At 37.7% G+C, this 27,631-nt stretch overlaps 2 protein-coding genes and 1 long non-coding RNA gene across 4 annotated transcripts; 1 reads left to right on the top strand and 2 right to left on the bottom strand.

The window, feature by feature from the left end:
• The first annotated feature begins 153 nt into the window (after window positions 1–153).
• Window positions 154–24,363, top strand: LOC148969390 (uncharacterized). 2 transcript variants are annotated; one of them, XR_016149530.1, is made up of 4 exons: window positions 154–500; window positions 584–657; window positions 22,559–22,656; window positions 23,652–24,363. It is a non-coding gene; the product is annotated as an uncharacterized LOC148969390 (long non-coding RNA). The 2 variants fall into 2 exon arrangements; XR_016149531.1 differs by lacking the exons at window positions 22,559–22,656; window positions 23,652–24,363 and adding an exon at window positions 10,520–10,688 and having other exon boundaries at window positions 158–500.
• pcolcea (procollagen C-endopeptidase enhancer a) lies at window positions 2,349–8,968 on the bottom strand. Its single transcript, XM_039676029.2, has 9 exons — window positions 8,811–8,968; window positions 6,291–6,399; window positions 5,934–6,192; window positions 5,162–5,286; window positions 4,562–4,698; window positions 4,109–4,452; window positions 3,943–4,023; window positions 3,067–3,237; window positions 2,349–2,944 (listed from the first exon to the last, which is right to left on the bottom strand). The coding sequence occupies exons 1-9, from the start codon at window positions 8,897–8,899 to the stop codon at window positions 2,814–2,816; spliced, it is 1,446 nt and encodes a 481-aa protein (XP_039531963.2). The 5' UTR covers window positions 8,900–8,968; the 3' UTR covers window positions 2,349–2,813.
• Window positions 12,997–26,731, bottom strand: per1a (period circadian clock 1a). The gene is made up of 20 exons (XM_089126384.1): window positions 26,570–26,731; window positions 24,856–25,311; window positions 24,171–24,412; window positions 23,965–24,086; window positions 23,671–23,872; window positions 22,551–22,745; window positions 21,865–21,943; window positions 21,662–21,768; window positions 21,418–21,571; window positions 20,977–21,220; window positions 20,595–20,703; window positions 20,370–20,508; window positions 20,087–20,206; window positions 19,738–19,931; window positions 18,035–18,343; window positions 17,011–17,948; window positions 16,719–16,914; window positions 16,384–16,567; window positions 14,928–15,078; window positions 12,997–14,560 (listed from the first exon to the last, which is right to left on the bottom strand). Exons 2-20 carry the CDS (start codon window positions 25,161–25,163, stop codon window positions 14,285–14,287), a joined length of 4,269 nt encoding a protein of 1,422 aa, XP_088982510.1. The 5' UTR covers window positions 25,164–25,311; window positions 26,570–26,731; the 3' UTR covers window positions 12,997–14,284.
• Window positions 26,732–27,631: the final 900 nt, after the last annotated feature.

The following is a 27,631-nucleotide window of genomic DNA, read 5'->3' as shown; positions in this document are numbered from 1 at the left end:
GAGCAAGTTTTCTCTTTTTACAATTATGAGGAGACGTAGGCCTACGGATGAGTGAAAGTTTGTGTACGTCATTTCCTGCCAAAACCATCCCGACAGAAAAATGAGCTAACAGGCTTAGCATAGAGAACCATGATAAGATGATGGATTGACTCATTATTTAAAGTTAATTTAACACAAAGTTACATTGTGTAACTTTCACTATGCAGTTTAGCCAGACCAAACAAACTCAAAACATAAAAAAAAATAATATTGTGCAAACAAACATTTAAAATAACTGTTTAAAAATGTACATTCAACGGGGCAGTGTGTAGATTTTAGCGGCATCTAGCGGTTCGGTTGCGAGTTGCACTGATGGCTCAGCCCACTGCTCACCCCTCCCTTCGAAGAAGCTACGGTTGCTAGTCGTCCGAGACAGCAGAGAATATACAGAGAGTAAACCAAGTTTCTGTACCACAGTATAAACCACATCATGGATAAAGTTTACAAAGCCTTATAGTCAGGTGAGGATCAAGGTTTTTTTTTTTTATAATGTAATAATAGTAATCAGCTGATTGTCTCACGAATGCCATTTCCTCCCACTTAGCAAACACATAATACAGCGAGGGAGAAGAACGGCAGGAAACTATCCAACTAACGTTACATATTTTTTTCTAACAGGTAAGTAAAAGTTTAGCTGGCTAATATGAGCTGTTATTATGCTGTTGGGCTGTGGCTGTGGTGGTTAAAGCATAAAGCCTTGTTTATACTCGACGCTTCCACATGAGTGCTAAGGTGCACGCGGCAAGAAGGTGTATGGCTAACGTTAGCTTCTAGCTTTCTGTGGCTTCTCTTTCGAGTTATGAACAAAACGCGCTCTGTATCGCGGTGTGTGTTCATAGAAGGGGGTGGCCACGGTTATGTAGATACAAATATATCATGGTAATAAAAACAAAATGGTTAATTAAGTAAGGTCTTTATACACCACTGAACGCCATAGTTATGGATCTTATATTGCATTTCTGTCAATAGATCCTCAGAAATAATGCACCTTTAAAACATGACTTTGACATTCTCTTCAGCCATTTAATTTTCAAGTCAGGGGGTATTTTGCTATATACAAAGGACTAAATCAGTGGTATTGACTTTTAACTTACAGTAAGACATTTCTTAACCTGTCAGGTCAATGTTTCAAAATAAAAGCCCTCAGACAACAACAGGTTACATATTATAGTCTGTGTGTGTGTTTAAATTATAATACAATAATTTGAACTTTACTCTTTAATTGTTTATTTAATTTTATTGCATCCTATCATTTATGAAAACACAATATGAACTTATATTCTTTGCTGATTTCATCATCTCCTTTAATCTGCAATGTATTGACTCAAGAAGACTAAATATACCTTGGATGCTTTGGCACTTCTAAAATGTTCTCTTTATAATCCTAAATCCTGGGATAAACATTAAACTTATCTGGCTGGGTAGATTTACTGTCATGCAACATCCAACATTTAATTTCAGAGTGTAAACACAAAACCATTACCCAGAGTTCCGATAAGAGATGGCAGAGTGACCCTTTGTCGTCAGGGAGGACGCAGAGAGGGCAGACAGGATATAAATTCCCTGGTCGTCAGACATAGGACGAGAATTAGCTTTATTGTGACTTTGCAAGTCATTATCCGCTTATAGGCCTAAGTGACGTTGATGGAAGCGTCTGATGTCTGTGATGATATAGGCCTATAATAGCCTATAACCTGGATGATGCATATATGAAGCTGACATGTTATTTTTATGGAGAGTTGCAGTTATAAATTGCTCTCTTTCCAGATTTTCTGAGTCCAAATTTCAGACACTAGATGACGCTATAAACTCATGATTTTTGTTTGAGAGAGAAAGCCTATTTAATACCGGGGTACTGCTTTTTGCACTTTAGGCTACATTATTTAACCAGATACATTTGCTGTTGGGTTTGTAGAATGATGGGAATCCTTCACTGCCCACAAAGCCTGCATGCATTTTGTTTTGGTTCTGCTTCGGCTCTGCATGACTGACTGTGGGGATGAATATGACCTTTAATGAACTCGTTGGAGAGCTATACTAATGACAAATAATCTGTTATAAAATAGCCTATACTCTCCTGCTGAGTAATAATAACAGCATCAAACATCGCTTACAAATCCGAGAGTTCTCGTCATCTCCAAAAAAGCAAAGCCTATGTTGATCGTCTTAAGTCACAGTACCAACACTGAAGCACATTTGGCTAATGTAGTAGGTAATTGTGTGTTCTCTATGCACAAAATAAATGAGCAAAATGACTATGATAATGTATGGTAGTAAGCTATTCTTAACATAGAAACAGAGAAGGGGGATGAATAGAAAGAGATAAGTGTTATTTTTACCACATCATCAGATTAGTATGTGCTCATAGTTTAAGTCAGTGCCAGGACCAAAAGCAGCTTTCAGTGAAAGGAAAAAGCCCATCCCGATAAAACAACACAGTCTCAATGCGCTAATGTGTTATATAAATCCTGTATTAGAAGACATCATAAATTAGAAATATCATTTGTGACATCTCTGTGTATATATTGAATTGTCGAAATCGAAAAATATCATTGCTTTTTAAAATTTACTTCTAAGCTGAAGTTGAATTGCACCATAGTTTAATGAAAACAGTCCAGAAATCGTTGTAACTTCCTGAGCATTATGTTACAATGAGAAAAAAATCCCTCTTAATATTCAGACTATTTTTGGGCCATTGTCTAATCACTGTCCTTATGCATTGCATTACATAGTGTCTTTGCTTCGAAGGCTTGTGCTAACATGGGTCTGAGCGATCAGCATGGCTGGTTGTTGATGCTGGCCAACATCTTTTGGTGTTGAGTTTTGTACAGGGCAGTGAAACTACCGGGATTGAGAACACCACGGCCTTCCTCGTCCACCTGACCCATCAGGATGTAGTTTTGACCTAGTGAAGACGAGACAGGTTTTTTTTTGTTAATGATTTGTAAGTAATGAATGACTATTGAGCAATAAAGACCAAAGAATTCATATTAGCAGTGAGTTATCTGTGCATATGTGGCCATATACCTCTGCGCAGCAAGGGACAATTCTTACAGGGCATCACAAGTTTGACAGACATAGTTTCTCCAGCTTGGGTGATTGTAAGACTACCAGTCTTATAGGCCTTAATTAAGGACACTGTGGCTTGCATACTTCCTCTAGGTCCAGAAGTCAATGTTGTCAGCTTACCGGTGATCACTGAGAAATAGAGAGAAATAAAACGTTACTCCTATAGAATGATAGATAGTTCAGCCGTTTACAAACCCTATATATTATATTATAGATCAAAATGAGGAATTAAAAAAAGAGTGAGTTTGTTTTTTATGAACTGTCCCTTTAAGACATACAGTATGTCTATACGATTGCCATGTCTATACCATCTGAATCCCTATGCCATTCAGATTTGTTTTTTTTTTAAAGAAATTAATATTTTTTCATTAAATTAATCAAATGTGACAGTAAAGACTTTTAAAATTGTTGATTAGTTCTGTCTTTCTGATGATCACAGTTTTCAAATGTGTTCAACATTTACCTTATTATAATTAAATAGAAATGTTTCTTGATCAGCAAATCAGCATATTAGAATGATTTCTGTAGGGTTATGTGACACCTGAATACTGGAGGAAATGATGCTGAAAATTCAGCTTTGCCATCTCAGGAATAACATATCTATTTTAAAATATATTTAAATAGAAAATTATTTTAAAATGCAATCATATTTCACAATATTACTATTTTTCCTTTATTTGTAGTCAAATAAATGCAGCATTTGAGACTTCTATATAAAGAAACGTTTTGTTTTTTTTAAACATTATCAACCCCAAACTTTTAAATGGTAGTGTAAAAGTTCCCTCTATGTGCTTTATGTTTTTTTTTTAATGGTTGCAGTATGAAATGTCTTACCAAATTCACTAGCACAGAAGCTGGTCTTGATGGTTCCATCTCTTTTACATGTCTTTGCGCACAGTGGGTTTGTGTTTGTGGCTGAAAAAAAGCATTCAACATTGTCTAACAAGTTATGATCAACTGTAACCATCATGATTTGTTACTGTTATCTTTTCCGGCTTACATGGTCTGGATCTATCTGGCTCTGGTTTACGGACTGGTCTCACAGGTTCATTGGGTCTAACAGGTTTAGGTCGAGGCTTTAGCTGCTCTGGAGCTTTTGTGGTGGTAGTAGTTGTAGTTGTTGCTTCTGTTGTCAACACAACAGGTTTCTCCTGTTTGACTGGAGTTTGACGGGGTTTTGTGGGTGTGGAGGACACTCTAGGTCCTGTCACAACATCGCCACCTGCAGTCGGAGTACGAAGGCTGCGTGGGATGCTGTTGTATGACGCCATGAATCCGTCTGAAGTGACGCTAAGGTCAGATACGAACTGCACCAATAACACATTGCTATTGGTAACAATGTTCCTGTAGGTGGGACACAAAAAAGGGATGAATGAATGTGTGTGGTAGTTTTTTTTTTTCATAGAAATGACAGAAATAATAAAATGACAGTGAAAGAGAATGAGAAACTGACTCAGGTGAAGTGTCTCCGCAGAATTTTCCAATGCGCCTCGAGTCGTCTTTCTCTCCTCCGTTAAAGAACGTCACATAATCGAAGCGGCAGTACGTGTCAGATTCCAAATCAAACTTACCGAACTTCACCTCAATCACCTCAAACACAAAACCACAACACTTTACAATAGGGTCCCATTAGATAGAAGTCAATATATTTTAACGGACCTATTTTTTATCATTTAAAGCGATACTCCACCGAAAAATGAAAATTCTGTCATCGTTTACTCACCCTCAAGTTGTTGCAAACCTGTTTGAGTTTCTTTCCTTTGCTGAACACAAAGGAAGATATTTTGAAGAACGATTGGAACTTTGGCACCATTGACTTCCATAGTATTTTTCTTCTGCTATTGAAGTCAATGGTGCCAAACAACATCTTCAAAATATCTCCCTTTGTATTCAGCAGAGGAAAGAAACTCATACAGGTTTGCAACAACTTGAGGGTGAGTAAATGATGACAGAATTTTCTTTTTTGGGTGGAGTATCCCTTTAATAAACAGGATGCAGCATTGGAATATTAACTAAAAACGATCACTCAAGGTTTCTGTTTTTTTTCCCTGACCATTTCCGGCTCCACTGTTATAAGCCAGGAACAGCTGATGCCCGGTGGATAATTTTTCTCAGGCCAGTTGGGAGTTTTGATTGTGCCCTGAGACTTTGTGAGCTTCCCGCCACAAAACTGATGCTCTGACATAAAGAAAGAGAAAAGAAAAGACCATTGTGGCTGCAAACATTCACCTTCTAATATGCAAAACCTCAAGTCAAAGCAACACTTTTCAAGCATCAAGTTATTTGCCTGAAAATGAAAACCTGAACGAACAGCAATCAATCATGAGCAGTGTTTTAATGGATTACAATATTGCGTTACTCCCTTAAAAGCGAATTACGTTACTTAGTTACTTTTTATGGGAAGTAAATGCATTACATTACTTATCACACGTATTACATTTAAACAAAAAATGTAAACCTATATATAGGCTGCATTAACGCATAACCTTATAACACTTCATCTTCAATTTTTCATCTTCAAACATATTCATAATATTATTATATTCTGACCACTTACAATATTTCCTGAAGTGTATGTCATACAAAATATCTCATAACATTACAACTTTTATTGAAAGTAAATTTTGTTTTGTTTCTTTTACACATTTTGTCTGCAGGCAGCGCATCTATGAAATATGAATGTAAATGTATAATAATTCGTTACTTTTTAATGCGTTTACTTTTAATCTGACTACGTAATGTGAATTTCTTGTAATTCATTACCCCAACACTGATCGCAACACAATTGATGTTTAATGTTTAATATTTAATATGTTTAATTTCACCATCCACATGGGGCTTTCCTCCATTAAAGTAACCCAGGAACCCTCTCCCTCCTGTTCCTGCATCTGATACCATCTCTACCATCATGGTGTTGGATGTAGAGATGAGAGCCCCGGGCCGGAACGTTCCACAGAAACGCCCGAGCTTCTGCACCATGTTAGAGTGTCCGTTATACACATCCACATAGTCGTAGCGGCAGAGAGGGTCAGCCTCCAGGTCAAAAATCCTGAAGGAGAGCATGACCACATTGCCTTCGGGAACCTAGGACAAAGGGTCAGAGATACTTAAAGGTATTTACTCTGTGATATACAGCCCCAGGGTGACGAAGAATCTCGAGTGTGAACTCAAAGTGAACTCACTGTGATGTACCAGGTACATTTGCTGTTGGGTTTGTAGAATGATGGGAATCCTTCACTGCCCACAAAGCCTGAGTCTCCAGACAGATTACCGCCACAGTTAAACACAGGCCTGAGAGAGTGGGGAAAAGTGAAAAAGAGGGATTTCATAATAAAATGCTGATGTGAATGTGTTTATATTGCACAATTGCACAGTGTTTATATCATGGAGGCAAGTCAAAAGCTTGACCAAGGCATAGATTGCAAAATATATCTCAAAAAGTACAAACATATGCACATAGATGAACCCACAGTACAACAACTCAAAAACTTGAGTTATGGCAAACTGTAAATTTTATGAAAATATTATGCTAACCAAAAGCTATTAAGATACCAGTTTTATGATATTATTATTATTCACTACATAGGCTAAATAAAATGTCAATGTTTATAGGTTTAATTATTTATCATGAGAAGCATAGTTAAACTATGATATAAGATACATTTACAAAATAAATGTAAAAAGTGCTTACAATTGTCTAATAATAAAAATAGTAAATCTGACTTTGATGCAATTAGCCATCAAACTAATGAAGACAGGTTTTAAAAGGAGGCTTTTAATAATAATAATAATTGTTTATGTACAGTATTTCTGCATTTTTAAGAGCAATATATAACTTAGTGCATTTTCAGTTATTTAAATTAAAATGTTGCTTTTTTTTGTCTAGCATTTAATGTAAATTAATTTGTTTATGTTTAATGTCACCCCAATTATTCATTTAAAAACTTCTTTGCGCCAGAAAAATGCTCAAGTGAAATAAATGACATCATGATAATTACATTAAATAGATATTTTCTCCAGTCAGTAGTGTTGCCAACAATCTTTTTTCCAAAGAACAGTTTAAATATTTATTGGCTTGCAACATTTTCAAAGCTGTTTCAGAAAGGCAGACACTTTTATTTAGTGTTTACAACATCACAGTATTTCTAAGATCACTGACAACTTAAAATCCATTTTGAATGTTGAGACGTCTAGTAACGTTTATAGACTTAAACTCTATGACACTGCGAAATAAAACACAGCTCTTTTGTAATGTAGAGCCAGAACACTCGAGCAGACCAAAAAACTGTTATTATGCAGTTACTCCCACAGACCCCGTCCGTCTGAGACAGATCCTCTTCACTCAGCAATGTGGACATTTATGGCATGTTGTCGTTTCAGTGACCTTTTCAAATATTTACTGTTGATAAAAATTAGCAAGAAAAGAAAAACGGCTAATATAAATGAGACAACCAATAAGATGGATTATTTTTCTTAAAAATAAATAGATTTGATTAAAATCACACACATTTAATCCTGCCGCCTTATGAACGAGCACAAAATAAATTGTCATGATTGTGAAGCACCAGTGTCTTTTGGGTACTTTTTGTCCTTTTTCAGTCTTTTTACATATTATAGGACTTGGCATTTAAATACTGGATTGGATGCATCTATACAGTTTTATTAGCAAAATATTCATTAGTGCATTGAGCAACTAGGATATATAAATTAAAATACTTTTTGTTTGTTTAGCATTTAGTGTAGACTTCTTCTGTTCGAGTTTAAAAAAAGGTTTCCATACTAAAGCAACGAAAAAATTGTTCCATTTGATTAAAATTATTTAATCACACTCCTTACAAAAATGTAAGTATACCTAAGTAAAGTTTTTAAGTGTACTATTGCGATACTACTTTGCGAGACTAAATTAGCCCACTTTTTAGTGTATAAAAGTATACTTTTAAGAGTAATGTAAGTGTAACCGTGGTAAATTTTAACTTTTTAACTAGTTTACATATTAATTAAAATAGACTGAAATAATTTCTTAATTTTAGATTAAAAGAAGCACACTTTTATTTGATTGGACCAAAATTAGATGTTGTTTTATGTTGTGATTGTGAAGCGCATGTGTGTTTTTTTGCACTTTTTGTCCTTTTTCTATTTAATTTCATTGTATTGAAAAGAGCAACATAAACATTCTACAAAATTTCTCCAATGAAGACAGAAAGTCATATGAATTGACAAGAAATGTAATTCTTGGCTGAACTATTTCTGTAACTCCAACAGCCTAAATTTTTCAGCCTAAAAAGTTTTCCAGAATTCCAGACCATATAAGGATGTCATAACTCAGTGTAGTCATTATTTAGTAAATTATCCATCTGTTTTCTTCAGAAAAAAAACAATTGCTCTCTGCAAAGGAAAGCTGGGTGAAAGGGTAAAGCGACCTGATTCACCTTAAAAAAAAACACTAACTCAAAGTATACTTCCATCTGCAACCCTTCATCACTCTGTAATCAATACATTCATCATTACCGAGAATTCATACACACACTCCATGCATTTAAAGAGTATAAAAATGACACTTACTACCAGACATAAACACTGAGAAAAGCTAGAACATTTAAACAGCTCCTGCAGCAGAAAAGTTTGTAAAAAGAGTTATAGCAGCAAAGAGCTGTCTTGACACGCACACAGTTCGTTCTCACCCAAAGCCCTATACCACTCACCTGGTATTGTTGGTGGTCTGACACAAGGCCCCTCTAAAACTCAGATACAGAAGAATCCCCAGATTCCACACAGCAGCCAAACGCTCCATATTTCTCAGCACTGAGATCCACACATGCAAACGCGGCCACAGGACACATGATACAGAGAGGAGGAGGTATGGAGGGAGGGATGCTGAGGAAAGAGTAGAGGGAGTGGGAAAGTGACGCTATATTGGGTGGGGGGGGGGGGAGGTTTTAATTAGAGCCAGATGTTCAGAGCCAGAGTTAGAGTTAGAGCCAGAATCAGCCTCATTCACTTTGGCCAAAGGGAAGAATGCTAGATCAACAAAATCAGGATAGAAAAGAAATGCAATGCAAACTCTGTAAGGAAGCCATTGAAAATGAAAGTCATTCTGCCAGATCTGAGTAAAGTCGTTTTAGTCTTTGGAGAGAAGCATGCTGCTCTGGTTGTCAGGTTTTAAGAGTGTGACCTGTGCTATCAGGAAGTGCCAGAGGCTCTTCTGTAGAGATCAAGAGGTTGTGTTTACAAACCTTAACAATTGTACTCCAATTACACCTCCTCAGGGTATTAGCATATTTGATTATCTCAACTACTAAGAAATTTCAAATATTGTTAGTCGGTTGTTAGGTCTGTTTGTTGAGTAGCCTTCCAGTTTAGAGCCAGAAAAAAAATAATTTTCGTAATTGCCACTTTATGTGACTTGCCCCCAAATTTCCCCTTTTTGTTGCATTATCGCAATTTCATTTTTCACAACTGTGATTTTCTTATTTCAAATGTTCTCATTATTTACTGGCAGAAACAACCTTTGCTATGAATTACACAATAACACCAGGAACATGAAAGAAAATGAATACGGTCAATTTTGATTTCATGCATGGGTTACTTTATTTATTTACAATTTATATTTTCAGTTTTCATTTTAATTATAGTTTTAGTGATTTTGTTATGTGCTTTTCTCCTTTTTATTCGTTTTTTTATATTCTATTTACACTGCAAAAAATTCTATGATCAATTAGTTGACAACATATGTATTTTTACATTGCCTTACGTCATCAAAATAACTTAAGCAATTTTCAACTTTTTTATGTTATACAATATTCAGCTACATTTTTAAAAGTCAGTTTTATGTAATTTAAGTTGAATTTACTTAAACATCTTAGTTTATAATTTTTTTTTCTGCAGTGTACCTTGTAATTAAAAAAGATAGAATGACTATGCTCAACCTTTTTTTTTTTTTTTTTTTGGGGGGGGGGGGGGGGTATTTTGCAGTTATTTTGCAGATATTTTGCATCTTTAATTTATTTCTATTTCTGTTTTAGTCATTTTAGTACTTTAACTCATTTCAATTAGTTTTCCATGACAACATTTCTCTAAAGTTTTTCATTTAAGTTTTACATTTTATTTGATCTAATTCAGCCAATGATCCAGTTAACAAAAAATATGTTGTTTATAGTTAACAATAACAAAATGGAATCAATGTTCTTTGAATCTTGAAACAGTATTAGAAACTGATGAATGACTGATATACACAGATGCTATTCAGTAATCTTTACTTAAACCCAGAACATTCCTGTAAGATTAAAAGGCACTTCTGGTTGAAATTAGTATAAGTGACCTCAGTGTTGTGAACACATTCATGTTATCTGTCTGTGTCTGAGAATGAGTCACGTTGTTTGAAGAAATCACCCCTTATGGTGTTCTGTTGCAGCTCTGCCTTTTGATCGACATTACAGGGGCCTGTACAGGGGAACATCCACATAAAACCTTCAGAAGAAATATAAATCTCATAAAAGATCACAGCACATCATCAGTTCTCAAAGGAGGACAGCATAAAGATATCCAGTCACCACCATTTAATATAACACAATAAAAAACATCTAAAGGTAAGCATTGTTAGCAAAGTACAAATCCAAAAATATGCAAACACATTCAAACTGTATCATGTGGATCTGTTGTAGATGCTGCTAACTCTGTGTTGTGCTTGGCATCTGGTTGTGTTTGTTCTCTCTGGGATGTGATTTGAGTTGTGATGCAGGCAACAGCACAAGAATGTGGTGACGTGGGACTTTGCTGGGGGGTGGAGGAGTGTGAGATCTGGCTGACAGTGTTTGGCCAATAATGGCTCGAAGACCTGAAGGAAGGTCAAGGGTAAGCAAAAACAATCCATCAAAATGTATTGTTGGCAAAGGGGACAGGACTGAATTAGAAGCTGTGTGAGGAATCATTTGAGACTGTGAGGTCTGGTGGGAGAGGGGGTTTCAGATATTTCACAATTACATTTGGCAGTAGAACATGGATTTGGAAAAATGGCTCTTTATGCTCTTATTATGCTCAGACTTGTTAAACAAGGCTAAATCAAGACTTGTTAAACAATTAAAAGAATGTAATCATATACTTTTAATGTCCAAACCTGTTACTTACTCTCTTCTGTGAAAGACAAAATTAGATGTTTTAAAGAATGTTCATGCTGCTCTTTTCCACATAAAAGTGAATAGAGACTGATGCAGCTGACCTCACAAATGGGCAACAAATCACAATAAAAAGTATGTGCTATATTCTGGAGCTTTCTTTTAAGTGCTTCAACATAAAAAAAGAGAAATGTATGGTTAAAAAAGGGCAGCTGTGGTTGCCAGAACCTCACCTTAAAAAAATACAATAGCAACTACCGGTACTTACAATTTATGTTTTTTCACTAAAAATTATATAACAAATGATCCTATGAAATGTCCCGTTAGATTTATTATAGTTTTTCACAGTAAAATATTTTCAAGATTTGTTATCACAACATTTTTTCTTTTGTCAAATCAACTTAAATAATTTATTTAGTTCAGATAACTTATTATTTTGAGGTTCTGATGATTAAATCAATCTCCTTCATTGTATTAACTCACTTTTTCCATTTCAATCAACTTAAAATTTTAAGGTTTTGATTTAAGTTAAACCAACAATATTTTTTACAGTGACTTACTGTTAACCAATTAACAGGTTTTGCATTTTTACTATTAAAATTATTATCATGTTTTACAGTGTACAATTGCTTTGTGTGAGGAATAGACATGAATGTCAGTATGTCATTATTGACAGAAAAAAAAAATGTTGCAACCACTTTCAAATTGCATAAGTGCATCAAAGATTAACTTATATTCAGTTACAAAATTTAAGAGCAATTCGTGTTATTGATGTCAAATATGGCACATAACATAAGCCGGGAACACACTTAACGACTGTAAAGCCGGTTATTAAAATGTAATTTGATACGACTGATAATGCCCAAACGTGCTGAGTCAGAGACAGTTGCATTCAGTCAGTGTTTGAAATCTGTTCCCGTCATTGGAAACAGTCTATAAGTGTATATTAAGTTCAGTCTTATAATGTTTCAGCCTATTTTTTCCCAGTCTATGGTTTCAGCTATTCGTTATGTGTCCCCGGCATCAGGGTGCTTTTTGGCTATTTCATTGTAGGAAAAGAACAGTATGAACATTCTTCAGAATATCTCCTAGCGTGTTTAATGGAAGAAAGAAAACAAGTTTGGAATGACATGAGGGTGATCAAATTATATTAATATAATGTAATTCATTTTAAAAAATCAGTTAAAAAGACTGGATATGAATGAAACAGAACTGCCATCCAGCATTATACACAAACAGCTTGTTGGAATGTATCATGCTACTACAGTCGTCTCCTCTCTCATTATGGTTTAAGTGTGAAACCTTCTATCGTACAATGTCAACAACAAACGGCTCATTGCTTCTCTGTATCTCGTGTTTTTCAGAGAGTTCTGTGTAAATATTCATAGAGATCAACAAGGAGAGCTTACAGAAACCTGTCAGTTTTGCTAATCTGTAGATATGGAGATGAGAGCCATGAGACAGTCTGAACTGCATTCTTGAGCTGGAGAAAACTACAGATTTAAGCTTTAAAAAGTAGGCAGGGAAAGTGGAATGCTTTCTCCTTATGTCACCTTAGACACATATTTCAATTGGCCTGTGAAAACAGTTTGCCTTTGGAAAATGAAAGAGTCAAAATCTTGGAAATATTTGATTTGGGTGAAGATCATTCAAAGCAAAGCATGAAGAGATCATTGTGGATGTTACCAGATATGTTACAATGCGCCCTCTAGTGCTGGCTACAAAGATCAATTCAGTCATGTAAAAAAGAATAAAAACATTAGATGGTCAAAGCAGATTACTAAAAAACACAAGGTATTTATTTAGTTTAAAAGCAGAAAAATACAATTTTCAAGCATGTTTGAGTAAAAAAGATTGAATCAATGACTTGGCAAATGTACAAAATCAATTTACAATTCTTGCACATTTTACAGAAGCTTTTATCAGAACTGTACTGCATGTAAACCGATTGGGCCTGTCTGCTTTCACAGAAAAGCTTTTGAAAATCCCTCGCAGACAAATCTGAGGGAAACAGAAAACAAGGGTAGTAGCTGACTTTTTTTATTTTTTTATTCTAATTGTGTTTTATTATTATTATTATTTTAAATAAGAGTCCTGCATTTGTTGAGGAACTGAACAAGACATTGGATGCTAAAAATAGTACACAGACGATTCTTGTGTTTCTATGGACCATCTAGTGAAACAAAGGGATTGTCAATCTTAACCACGAGACTTTTAGAAATAAACACATCTCTATTCAAAATCCATTTATTTACATTTTATACATTTTAGACTTAATAGTATCAAAAGCACCTTCAAATATATTTGAATATGAAAAAATAAATAAATCTTTTCCACTACCAATAAAAAATTCATTTGTGATGGACTGAGCGCAAATGCTTTTAGCAAAGCAAAGTTAATTTCTTGTGTCATTGTATTTTTGATTGTCTGAGATTGCAATTCTAAACCGCAATATATAAACGGACATTTGAAGGTAAATATCGTACAATGGGACAAATGACTTGCAATGCATTGACAACTTGGTTCGACGATGTTTCTGGCCTATCATACCTCTGTTCAACCAAAGAATTTGCGTTTCGGTGCCATAATTCCTGGGAATCATTCAGAACGGTTTTAGAATTGACACACAGTATCTGTAAAAAGGGCTATGTCAGACTTATTTCAAACTTATGTGAAATCAGTAAATTCCTGGTCCAACTGTTCATAATTCTATAAACTCAATAACTCATGGATTGAAGCCTGTAATAGGAAAAGGTGCATGGGGTCATGAATAATTCTGAAATAGCGTCTATCAAAGAATAAGTCCAGGCAGGCTCATGAATAATTATAAGAACCTGGAAGCAGAATATAGAGCAACAATGTTCTAACATCCACTATGTGCAACGGCTTAACATCTCAAAACATATTCCTTTTGAGCTGTAAAAATTAAAGGAAGTCCCTTCTCTCTATTGTTCAGATTGATATACTGACTGAACTGACATCAACTGAATATAAGAGTTCATAACTTTCAGCTTAATCCAAATTCAAGTTGGTCCTAAAAGTCTATGAGGCAGCAGCACAGCCATTCACTGTCCAGCAGTCTGTAGTCCCTCTTCACTTTCGCTGATTATGTCACTTCCACCTCCTCCATGGCCCACTCCTACGGTACTCGTGCTGGCCTGATTGTCTATCTGTTCATAATCAGATGAAGGGGGGCTCAAGGGAAAGGCTATTTCTGCAGTGATAAGTTTATCTTGTTGTTTGGCCTCTTCTTTAAAAATCATGCTGAGATCCATCTCATGAAATTCCAAATCGAATGGAGGAGTCAAGAAATCTGGAGAAGTTGCACATCCTGTGCAAGACTGTGAAGAAAAGTGTGAAGCACATTAGAGACGTTAGTGATGTTAGCATGTTGCTAAGCTAACAGTCTAAAAGGCAGAAAAATGCACTACCACACAAATGTTGGGTAAAAATCTTTTTTTTTTATCTACATTTAACTATTGCTATCAATTTTTCAGTACTTCAGAACACTATATATTTAGAGTTTACATTTCTTTCCTCCACCATCTTGAATTAAAATGTTGAACGAGTTTGTTGCAAGGCATTCTGAATGATTACCTAATTTGTCAAAGATACATGCAGTGAGAACTGCATCAGAATCTGGCCAGAACTAGAAAGCAGCAAAATGTTGGTACATACTTTGTGTCATTTTTGTTAAGAACTACTCACTGTAATGTTGATGGCTTTTGGTAGACAGCCCGTTTGAATCCAGGGGTGAACCTGAGTTAACTCTTTCTTCTGCTCTTCAGTAAAGTGAGGCTGATGCTCCTGAACATCTTTCAGGGCGTTTCTGTCTTCTTTCAGTACTGAGTCTCTGTCTCTGTACACATACACATACAAATTAATGTACTCTATCTTTTTAAGATAGAGTGTAGTTTAAGCTACACTTAATTCATACTTTCCACGTGACGTCACGTGTACTGGCTGTCAGCGAGAACGTTGGTCTCTAGCAACGAGACCCAGTAAACTAATCAAGGATCTAGCCAGTACGTCGCCAGTTTTAATATACAAAAGTTGGTGTTTTGAGATGTAAGCGACATGCCAGATAGTTGTTGTGCGATTGGATGCAATCATGTAATCTTAATATAAATGTGCTTTCGTCAGTAAGCGAGAACGACACGTTCATCTGTGCATGATTTGATATGATATGAGAAGATGAATCCCGATGGAGACTGAATGACAAGACGTTACTGTTTTACTGCGTCTACTTATTACTTGTAGTAATAAGTCTACAATAGTATGTATACAAAGTAATGTGTGCAAAGTGCTAACAGGATTATACGCATTTCGCTGCTCTTGTCTGTTGTCTGATCATCATCATTTTATTGGAGGATAAGCTGTCATTTGCCGGCAGGCAGGGTGTACATATTCAGATGAAGACTTCATCACACGATGTTACTTTGTGTAACGTTATAGCTGCAAACACAAGCAAACGGATCTTTGCTTTGATTATGAAGATATTCCTGTTTTTCACCTCCCATGAGGCAGCATTGTTAACCCATCCACTTTTGAAAAAAAGATGGCTATCTGTACTTTTTTAGCCTTTCATTTTTTGTGCGGTGTAAGGTGACGGATTCGCTATAAGATATAGCCTATGCAACATTGAATATCTCCAAAATCCAAGTCTGGTAGAGACTTTGCCACCTTCAAAGCAATGAAAACATCAGCGGGTGCTGTGTATGGGTCCCAGTCCCGAGTATGTTAATCTTTTCTTGATATGTCATTTTAATATTCGGTGACATATGGTCTAAAAAGTTAATTGATTGTAGTATTGGAAACATAGTGACATAGTGTAGGAGAATGACATGGAGGACAAGAGATTGTCAAAAAAAGTCATTATTTTAGTTAAGGTTGAACCACTGTAGTCACATGGACTATTTTAATGATGTTTTTACTGCCTTTGTGGGCCTTGAAAGTTGCAATGACGTTGCTGTCGATGGAGGGACAGAAAGCTCTCAGATATCTTATCAAAAATATCTTAATTTGTGTTCTGAAGATGAACAAAGGTCTTATTGGTTTTGAACGACATGAGGGTGAGTAATTAATGACAGAATTAAAATTGTTATTGTAACAGACAAAGTTGTAAGAACAGGTATGGATGTAACTTTGGTAAAAATGGCCTTACTTGATGGGAATCTGATATGTCATCATAACCTTGTCATCTGTGTTGGCCATGAGGAGCCAGATGGGGTCCTGCAGGACAATATTTAAGAACGGTTCCCCTCCCAGATTCCCAGATGCTGGTTTATGAGTGTGATCATTCTCTGACGAGTCAATGCTTCCAAAGTACTTGCTTGTATTACTGCTCCCTGAGATAAAATGAATAAATAAATTGTAACTGCACGGAAAAGAGAAACCAGTACAATTCTTAAAAATTCAGAAATTAAAAGAAAGTGAGTATTGGTAAGTTTGGGTTATCTTTAGCTTTAAGAATGAAGCATACATGAGTAAATTACTCACTAGTGCCACTTCCAGATGTGCTACACCCATTTGATCCAGAGCCAAATGACCCAGACCCAGACCCAGATCCAGACCCTGAAGACCCAGAACCTGAGGCGGCGGATCCAGTTCCTGAGCGGGAGTCCTCTTGCAGTAGTAGGTCCAGCATGTCACTGGAGGTTGACATGGAGTCCTGGTTTGACTCATTGACTTCATGCTAAAAGAAGTTAACTCAAAGTTAGCCAGGGAGCAAGGTAATTAAAAACAAACAAAGGATTCAAACAAAGAGCTTAAAACGGTTCTAAATTCTTACGCTGTTATCTGGTTTGGCATCTTTGGTGTTGCTGCGATTTTGCAAAACAGTCCCGCCCATTTGTGTTGCTCCTAATCCTGGGGGTGGAGTCTGTAGCGTAGCATCTGTTCTGTTGCTTGGCACTTCCTCAAGTTGTAGAAGATTGAGTGGGGAGGAGCATCGAGACTGAAAAAGAGGAGATTCGGCCCCTTCTCTCTCGCCAGCCTGTTGCCCGGTGGAATGGGGTGTGCTGGAACGAGACTGTCCATGTAGTGTAGTGTTGGCATTTCCTGCTGGCATTGATGGAGAGTTGGGGAAAATGAACGGGGGATTTGGGTTGTAGAACTGGTGGGGAATCACTGCAGGCATAGTGGGATTCATTTGAGAGCCCAATGGATGTAACTGCCCTACTGGAGGATTAAATAATGGCACACCAGGGTTCATTTGAACAAAAGAGCAAGGGAACTGGCCCAAGGGGTTCATCTGGGCAGGCAGTTGCCCACTGAGCTGAAAGTTAGCTGGGTTAAACTGTGGTCCTGGATTACCAAGTTGTGGAACAATATAGTTGGGCATCATGAAGGTCATGTCTGGTGGCATCACTGGAGCAAAGCCTTGCATGGGGAACCTAGGCACTCCTTGCAAAGAAGGATCCATACCCATCTGGGGCATCAAGAAAGGTGACGAAATGGGAAACATGGGCATGTAACCTGGTGGAATGGAGGTCATCATGGGAGCATGACTTGTCTGGGATGTCACAGATGGTTGCCAAGATGTGGAAGAGTGCTGGGTTGAGGGGAAGTTGGGTCTTATTGCTGTAGGATTTGATCCTCTATGGGGGCCAGATACAGAGAGGGAGGGAATGTTGTTTTCTATTTGGTGTTTCCGTCTTTTCCCACCTCTGCCATGCCGACGACTATTGCTGTTATCGACTGAAGGATAGTTCTGGGAGCTATTCACTCCTAGACAGAACAAGCCAAATAATAAGGGCATAAGTAAAAGAATTCAGACAGACAAATACAACCTATTAACAACTATATGCTGTTACCTTTTGTCCCAGGTGTAGACGTGCTTCTGAGCTGTGGTGGCTCGCTAGGTTGGGCCATCCGCAGCTGGCAGATGTCTCTAAACCGATTGAGGAAGGCTTGCTCTTCTTGCTGGGTGTGTGTGGATAACATAGCCTTCGTGAGGCCCTTTCCTGGACTTCCTCCACCTCTTCTCTCCTTCTCCTTTTCTTTCTCGGGAACAGCAGCAGTGGGTGACGGGTTCTGCTGAAGGTTGGCAGAGGCAACAGCAGTGGGTGGAATTGACGTGGAAGGTGTTGGGGTGGTTGGTGGCTCTTCCATCATAATAATGTCTGGAAGTAGATGAAACATAGGAGATTGCTTGCTTTTGCACGGTCTGAGGTTTAATGTAATATAAGGCATACTAGTGTTGGGCGATATGCTCCATTTTCATATCGTCCTATCGTCAGCCTGTGAGATCGGCGATACACGATAGTATCGTGAGGGGGTGGGGCTAACATTTGATTATTAACTTGATTATTTAGCCTACTCATTAATTTGCTTGTTTTATTAGCCTACTTCGTTTTATATACGAGAATCTTTTTTCTATTTTGCTAGCAAAGGTGGAGTGTTTATTAATAGGATCAGGTTATTTCCTGGTATAGTGAAAAAAAAGAGATCCTAATCCTTTTGTTTGTCAACGGGAAATTTACGGACACATTAGCCTATCCTCATGCCGTTACATGCAGCATTTTGACTAGGGCCTATTTCTGCACGAGATGAAAACACGTTTTAATAATTTCTTGGGTCAGAAAAAGTCGGAGTTTGCGATATGTGTCCCCCTACCAGTGCGCTCTCTGCGCACTTCACATGCACACTTCAGTAAGCACGAAGTACGCGGGTTAATGTGTTTTAAATGCCGGGAGAAACAAGAGCAAGGGCCAAACGTCTAGCTGAGTCGATCGGTTTATACTTATACTTATGACTTGACTCTGATAAAGGAAACGTTTACATGACCACATGCATTGTCAAGTTTATTCAACATAATCAGGTTAAGAACGTCGTCGCATGTAAACGCGCTCAATCTCTGAAAGTGAAAGTAAAAACGGACTGCTTTCGCCATCTGCATTAACGCCGCGTTCCCTCAGAGACGACGATGATAACGGTAACTATAATACTATTTTAGTGATATTATTATTAATACTATTTAGTAATTGTATTGTTTTTAGTGTTAGTGTCATTAAACGTTTTGTTAATGTGTTACGGAAACAAATACTGACGAACAACGATGCCGTTTTCATCTTGGATCTGTAGGAAATTGAATTTTGCGTCTGTTAAAACGAGCACACTTGATAATTTGTGAATGGATCACCATGCAATTAAATGTTGATGTGGGATGTTTTTTAGTCTGTTTTAAAAACGTTCTCTTAGAGGAGTCCTCATTAGTGCGTGTGTTGTTGCAATTGTTATGAGGTGATGTCGTTGTAAATTTAGGCAAGGCAAATTGATTGTAGTTCCTAATATTCATTTAATAACAATACTAGCTTTATAATAATAATAATAGGCCTAATAATAATAATTTAATACATTATGGTAAAACGAGCCAATTATCGTATTGATATCGTCAAAGGCATCTGCCATCGGCGATATGTCAGACTATCGTCGATACACGATACTATCGTCTATCGGCACAACCCTAAGGCATACCATCGATGACAAGAATAGACTGGAAAAAAAATGTTCATACCTGATTCAGGTGGCTTCTTGTCACCAACATGGACGATGGTGCTGCTGAAACTGCATTGGGAAGTGGCAGAGACAACGCTTTCTGCCTTATAGTGCAGAGCCAGAGGGGTTAGGGGGTGTCCTGGTGCTGCAGGGACAACCTTTGACCCCTCAGTCACCACAAGAGTCTCTGCTAAGTCAAAAGAGAAGGGTGAACTTCAGCTACACAGAGAACATACACAGACATCAGTCGACACTGAAGGAATACCACTAGTGATCGATTGTATGAGTCTTCCTCTCCATCCCTGGCTTTCTGAATACTTATGGGATGTTTTGGGTAAATATACCATTAACCTTTAGCAATCCATTACTCGCCTTCAGTTTCTCCAGTTTCTTCCCTTTGTTTATCATCATTAGAGGAAGAAGAGGTATAGGAAGATGAGCCACACTTCCTCTTCACTGTGCCAGGGACATTAAAGCTCTCCAGATATCTGAGAAACATGAGACCACCACATATCCAATAAAGAAACTTCACACATAAACCTATAAACATCTTTTGCCTCTAAAAAGAAGATAAATTGGAGAAATAAAAATATTCACACAAAACAAATCCCCAAATTCTGGTACAAGCAGAAAAATGAGCAAGAAAATCACCGTATGATGCTATCCAGACAGTTGATCTGCTGGTATGAGTAGATTGTGGGCTCCTTCCTAGGTGGACTTGACAGTGCCAAACCTGCCAGACCTTCTCTAGCAGAGGCTTCTGCTGTGTCTGCTGCCTTTGCCAGTGCTTCTGAAATATGACAGAAAACTTGTCGTGACCTCAGGCTAAAGAGATGAAGTCAGGCCATTATTATTTGACATATTTGCGATATTTACCTAAGCTACCCGGTTTGAGAGCTGGCGGACGGTTTCGGGATTCAATGAAGACTTGCTGTCCACTGGCCTTTACCATTTGCATGTCTTTACAAATCTGCTCAAACGTCATCTAGGAAGAAATAAATAAGAAAATAAAGGTTTACATGGAATATTCTATACAAGTGCATATAATAACATTCATACATGTAAAAATTATAAGGAATTTCACAAGTCCAAATGCTTTTGGGGATAAGCATGTACACTACAATTCAAAGGTTTGAGGTCAGTAAGCTTTTTTTTTTTTTTTTGAACAATAGTGTATGCTTGTTTTTATTTCATTATGTAATGTTAAATGCTGCAATGTGTATGCTGCAACTGGATTGATAATGATAAACATTCTCACTGGTTTCCTGGGCTTGATCTGGTCCCCAGAAGAATGTCCGTTACTCTCAGAGGAGGAAGTGGCACCTTGCTGGTGCTCGTGTGAGCCGCTGCTGCCCAGGCTACCGTACCCCTTTGAGCTGGCAGCATGAATGGGCTGCACCAGAAACCTTTGGATCACCTCGTTCAGCTGCGGCACATCTGGGGGCATGGTTTTCACCTCCCCGCCCGCCGGGGCAGTGAACACGTCCTCGTTCAATGGACTCCTACAGAAAGGAAGTGATGGTAGACAAGCTTTGTGAAACCAATTAACAGAAATTTAGCTCATTTGAGTGCATGCCCATGCAGAACACATTATCATCATGCCAGAGGGGTTGCTAGGGCGTTGCTATATGGTTGCTGGGACGTTGATTTTTCCTTTAGTGCTGTATGATTTAAGGAGAAAAACTGTGCAGCCACTTACGTTCGAACTTTGTGGCGTCCCACTATGAAAGCCACCTTCTTGCTCCAGGGGTTGATGAAGGATGACCAGCTGGTGTCGAGGGTCAGGTACTCCCCACTTTGTGCACGCATACGCAGGGGCGAGTGGTCAAATGGCTGCCCTGCAAACTGGATAACTGATGAAGAAAGGACGAAAATTGAATCAAAGAACTGCTGCACAAATATTCACCATTGAATTGTGTCTGCGTCAAGAATGACCGACTCACTTTTCTTGTGAATGGCCACCATAAGGAGTCGGTCTTCTGGATGCAAGTAAATAAGCACCGGTTTCCCAACCAAGTCCTGCGGCATGTAACCAAGTAATGGCACTGCCCTGCAATTGAAAGAGGAGAGGGTTTATGTAACTGTTCAAAAGAGACGCCAGACGCGGATGGTAAAAATGTGAGACAGCTCTAGGCAAAATGCGAACCTTTCGTCGATTTCTTGGAAAAGACAGTCTGGGGTATGACTGGTGTTAAAAATTCTCTTATCTGCTGGGATACGAGGTGCTGTCATGTGAAAAACAGAAAAAAACAACAACAACATGGTGTGTCAATATTACACTTACATTAAGGGTCATTTTTCAATCAAGGGCATTTGACAAGTAATTAGAAATACACATTTTGAATGTTTAAAGCTATTATAATCTGTCGTTACCAGATGGTAAGTGAATCAGACCAGTTTCTTGTCAACATGCATAGTATTTAAGTGTTAAGATTATGCTTTCATAACAATGAGATTGGGTTTCATACAGTAAGTACACTACCATTCAAAAGTTTTGAGGTCTGTAAGATGCAGTAAATATTACAGTATATACAGAACAGTAAATATTGTGAAACGTTGTTACAATTTCTTTTTGAATATATTTTAAATTTTAATTTTTTCCTGTAATGGCAAAACTGAATTTTCAGTGCTTAATACACATTTCTTATTGTTATCAACGTTGATAACAGTTGTGCTGCTTAATATTTTTGTAAAAAAACAGTATACGTTTTTTCAGGATTCTTTGATGAATGGGATGTTCAAAAGAAAAGAATTTCCTTAAAAAAAATAAACCTTACTGACCCCAAACTTTTGAATGATCGTGCATTTGATATTGACAGTATTTTGTTTTACCCTCGTAGCCAGAGTGAACTCTCTCAGCGATGAGGAGGCAGCAGGGCTCAGGTTGGGACGTGTCGGAGTCCCTCAGGGTTAGCTGATATGGTGTGAGACGGAAGGGGTAATACTTCACTTCATTACCGTCACTGTCCCTACCTCTGCTGATCCGACAAAACATTGACTTTTCCTCGGCACAGTCCACCTGTGAGGCTAGACATAAATGGAGCTTGAATAAATACTCATTTATCCCATCCTAACAAACTTAAAGCCAATCAGAATATGCTGTTTAAAATTATTGATGCTTAAAAGGTACAGTACTTAATTTCTGAGCAACTGCCATCTGTTTGTGTCAACAGCAGTGTTGTTTAAGTATCTTTGATATGCTGATCGTTTTTAATATTTTGAATCTTTATATTTTTTTATTTATTTTTTTTTTTTAAATGTGCCAATATTAACAGTATTGACTGATTGGGACAAAAACATGTGCATTGTAGCGAATACAACTGTGTGTAACCAGTGCTTAATTTGAGTCAGAACCTGTTGAATCCTGTTGAAAATGTCAGATTTTGGATTTTTGCATTTCGGGATTTTTGATCCGGGATGTGAGAGACAGAGTTAAATTAAAAATAAGACAATATCACTAAAATGTCAAAAAGACAGTCAATCATATATTAATTTTTCATATCCAGCATATCCAAGAATAAAGCTGATGGTGTTTTTGATCAAAAGAGATAATCAGCATAGCGAGAGACACGAGCAACGGGAGTTTGATTAGTCAGAAATCAATGAGGCGACGACGTCTTTGGTGAGAGACAAGATCACTGATCAACTGAATTACATGTGTTCTCAATGTAGCTATATAAGTGCCAGAAAAATAAAATAGGCTGTAGTTAGGGCCATGCAGAAACTTATGAATGATGCTCTTATTTAGTTGTGCTACCACCGTTTAGTGAAGTCACAGTCGTTCGTTTGGGGAAGATGTATGGTAAATGTCGGTCAGAGAGCCTTTTAAATGGTGTTTTTAGTCAGGCAATTATTCGTTGACAAATGTAGCATTGTCTGTAACTGATTTACAAAAGTTTCAATGCACTCTGCTTGGTCACTATATTCCCACAGTCAAAAAACTTCAACATACTGGTGCCTGCGCAGGAGGACCACGCCGGCAGGCGGCTAGGAGCGGTGCTGCTGTAGAAGGTGCTGACGTCCTGAGGCGCGAGCAGCTCCGAAAACAGAGCCCCCTGAAGCCTCTCGGGTTTACAGCGCAGCAGAGAGGCCGCCTGGGATGTGATGTACACCACTTTACCAGAGAGGAACGACACCGCCACAGAGAACGTGTCCTAGGATGAAATAGAGAAAAAATAAACAAATTCATTAGATTCTTCAAAACAGTTGCAGCCTGATGTGTACGAGGTAACCTGTCCTGTAATACCGTGTTTTGAAGGGTGTACTCTGACGTAATATTGTCTAGCTCTTCAATAGTAAACGACGACAGGTCCAAACAACACCCGTGGCTCTCTTCCACACTCCACTGATGGTAGTACTCTTGATTAGCTACAGAAGAATGCATCACATCCTTTCATTGGCACACATTCCAGAACAAGGAGATGCGATTTAAGTTTTTGTTTTCTTACTCACCTCTCACTTGCTTGACACAGCTAAGCGCATACTGCAGGGAGGCTAGGGTGCTAGATCGACCCTTCCTGCGCCGTTCCGCCGGCATGCGGACCTTCAGCTCGCGCAGGGCCTTTAGCAGCTCTCTCTGGGTCTGCAACCGGGCCGCCTGGTGGTCACCGCTGCCTGATAGGGAGGTCGGCTGATCCTGCTCCGGGCTGCCACTCAAAAGACTGAATGACACCGAGCTGCTAGGAGGGGAGGGACTGTTTCCATTTGAGGTGAGGAGAGACATTTTAATGAGGAAATGATTAAAAATCAATGATTTAATGCTTTTAGTCTGCCCTGAACGTAGCATACTTGTGCCTCGACCGGTTAAAAAAGACACATGGCTGAGATACATATATATACAATGATTTTGCAATGGCATTCAAGCTATACGTACACCCACTGTTCAAATGTTTGCGGTAGACATCTATTTGTTCAAAAACACAGTAAAAACAGTAATATTGTGAAATCTAATTACATTTTAACTGTTTTCTAATTGCCCAAGCTGAATTTTTAGAATCATTACTCCAGTCCTCAGTGTCACATGATCCTTCAGAAATCATTTGAAATTGCAGATTTTCAACTTAGAATATTCCTTTAACCATCTGCCTGCCATTTAAAAGTAATTTTCAATAAATCAATTGATCAATTCATTTAATACCTCTTGCTTTCTGTTGTCTCGGTGGTTGAACCCTTGCCATTGTGAGAGCTGCTGGTGGATGTGTCTCGCCCCATGTGTCCTTCGCTCTCCCTCTCGGTCGAGTCATTCCCGCTGGAATGGGTATCAGTGTCATCTGAGTGTGTTAGTTGAGGTACTGTTAGGATGTCCAGCCCGGGAAGGACGGACTGGCTGTCAGTCATTTCGGTAGAAGCATTACTGTGGGTTTTCCTTTCATCCTTATGTGTTCTTCTTTCCGTCTCTGTACTAGTGGTACAGCTCACAGATGTTTGGGAATTGTCATTACTCATAATGAAGCAGAATAATTATATATATATAATCTGTTTTGAGCATCTGTAATGAGTTTCTGAAAAAGCAGGGCATGTGAACTCCTAGGTTATCTTAAATATCTGCTGTCCTGGAGGTATCCGCATAATAGATCATAAAGTAGCAAACCATCTAGTGGGAAACAATAATAAAAACAGAATAAGCATCAAGAGATATGAATTTTAACTTAAATTTCAAGAAGAACACAGAGAAAAGTGATTAAAAACAAAGTATTCAGCATTGAAACCCTTGGTGAATAGTAAATGAAATATTTACTTTACTGAACTTTAACTTCTTACATCAGATTATTAGCCTATATTCTGGCATTATGGCTTTCCAATAGCATTTCTCTGGATCATGCAGAAACTATTTTATTGCCAACACTGTGTATGTAAGAGGTTTTTAGTTTAAAATTAATTTTAATTTGTGAGTTTCCCACTGATTACCATTTATAAGTCTACATTAAAGTGTTAGGAGGATTTGTTTAAAGGCTATAATAAAAAAATATATATATATATTTTAAATATATCATGGAAACATATTGTTGTAAATAATAATTAAAAGCACTTGTAGCTAAAAAAATAAATAACATATTCACTTCTGTATGGTAAAAAAAAAAGATAAAAGAGTGTAACCTAAAAACACTATGTGTGGGGAGATGCATGTGTCTGAGTTGTTTACAACTCTTCAGCATGAAACTGAAATATTAATAGTTTTCCCTTTCTCATATATGAGTCATATTTCAATTTAAACGCATGTTGCATTTCTGTGCATAACCTTTTTGGAATGGCAGTGGTACTCTAAAACAACTTTATTATATGGATGGAGACTCCATCCATATAATAAAGTTGTTTTAGAGTACCACTGCCATTCCAAAAAGGTTATTTTTGGAAGTCATCATGGAGTAATTGGAAATACAATATTTAAAGTTATCAGAGTTATATTTTCGAGACTCCTTATCTTTCCTTGACAGATTTAAATATATGCGCTTATTTGAATCGAGTCTTCTAACGTTACCTGTAAGTTAGACGTGTGGAATTACATGACATCATATAAACCCACTAATTAGAAATGAGAAATATTTTGATAGTCAAGCACATTAAAACCACACATAGATTACAACATATTTGAAACAGACAATCATGTCAGTTATTAAAATATAGTGGAAAAGTCAAATGACCTTAACGTTATATACATTGGAAATCCCAAGAGCATTCCAAAATAACCATAAAAATGTTTATGATGAATGATCAGAGATCCGCAATGCCACCAGGACGTCAATAATAGTCCCATTAAATGTTTAAGGTTAAACTATTTTCTTTGTCAAATACAGATTAAAGTGTCAACACAATATAAGCAAAATATTATGACAACACGTAGCTTTTCTTACCTCGTTAAAATATTTCTGTTGATCCGAATTGCAGTTTTAGTACAGTAACTCGATTCTTGGCGGATATGTTAACAACCCGTGTGCAGACAACACCACTATCTTGTTTTGGGGACACATTTCACGTGTTACCAGCAACTCTCTAAACTATATTTCGTTGGCTACCAAACAACCATAATTCCGCCTACTGTACATACATACGCGCTGCTATTGGACATATGGGCGGGGCCTTGACCGTTTGGCTCTCCCTTGTCACGTTGTAGCAGAGCTTCCCCCCCGACGTCAAGACGGAACTGCACTTCCCCCAACCGTATTAACCGTTGTAGAGGCGAATATTCGGCCTTTTACTAACGCGATGCATGTCTAATACATTTCCGTTTTTTATGAAAGTCAAAAAATTAACGCTGAAACTTAGTGAATAATTCTGTATGCAACGCTGAAATTATTTCTTACAGTCTACCGTTTGTAGTGCGCGTCTTTTATGGTGATTACAACATCAACACACTCGCGCAGGGCGGTAGTCCCTCGTGCCCGTGCGAACTTCGCGTGTCTGTCCACCTGACCCATGTGGGCGTGTGATGTCCCTCATGCACTCAGTGTACTCTCCCTCCCTTCACGGTGAGTAAGTGAATCACAATTGAACACATTTGTGGACAACGTGTTCAACGTTGAGACACTTCCCAAATAATTTGATCAATTTATTATTTTGTTAATAATTTCACATTTGTTCAGTGTTTACTGTTTAAGCTGACTTCATAACTCTGACACCCTTTTCAAAATGTGCTTGGGCGGTGATTCCATAGTTTTATAGTGTACTGGTAGCTATCAAATGATCATACCTTGAGGATAATGTCATCATTCTCACAAAAGGAACCCTGACAGGGTCATATAAGGTTCTGTGTTATTTTACGATGATAAGCGGTCTCTGAGTCTGTGCAAATGGTGGGGATTTTTCATTGTTGCAGATTATAAATTTACGTCAGTAGGTGGCGAAAAATAGCCATCTTTTGTGTCAGTGGGTCGGTCATGTAAACCGGGGACGACTGAAAGGCCGTTTTATTTGAT

The sequence above is a fragment of the Pimephales promelas genome, chromosome 23 (genome assembly GCF_988280905.1).
Source record: "Pimephales promelas chromosome 23, fPimPro1.hap1.1, whole genome shotgun sequence".
NCBI classification, from domain to species: Eukaryota; Metazoa; Chordata; class Actinopteri; order Cypriniformes; family Leuciscidae; genus Pimephales; species Pimephales promelas.
The sequence above is the reverse complement of the archived record's forward strand: the minus strand, read 5'-3'. Positions and strand labels throughout refer to the sequence as shown.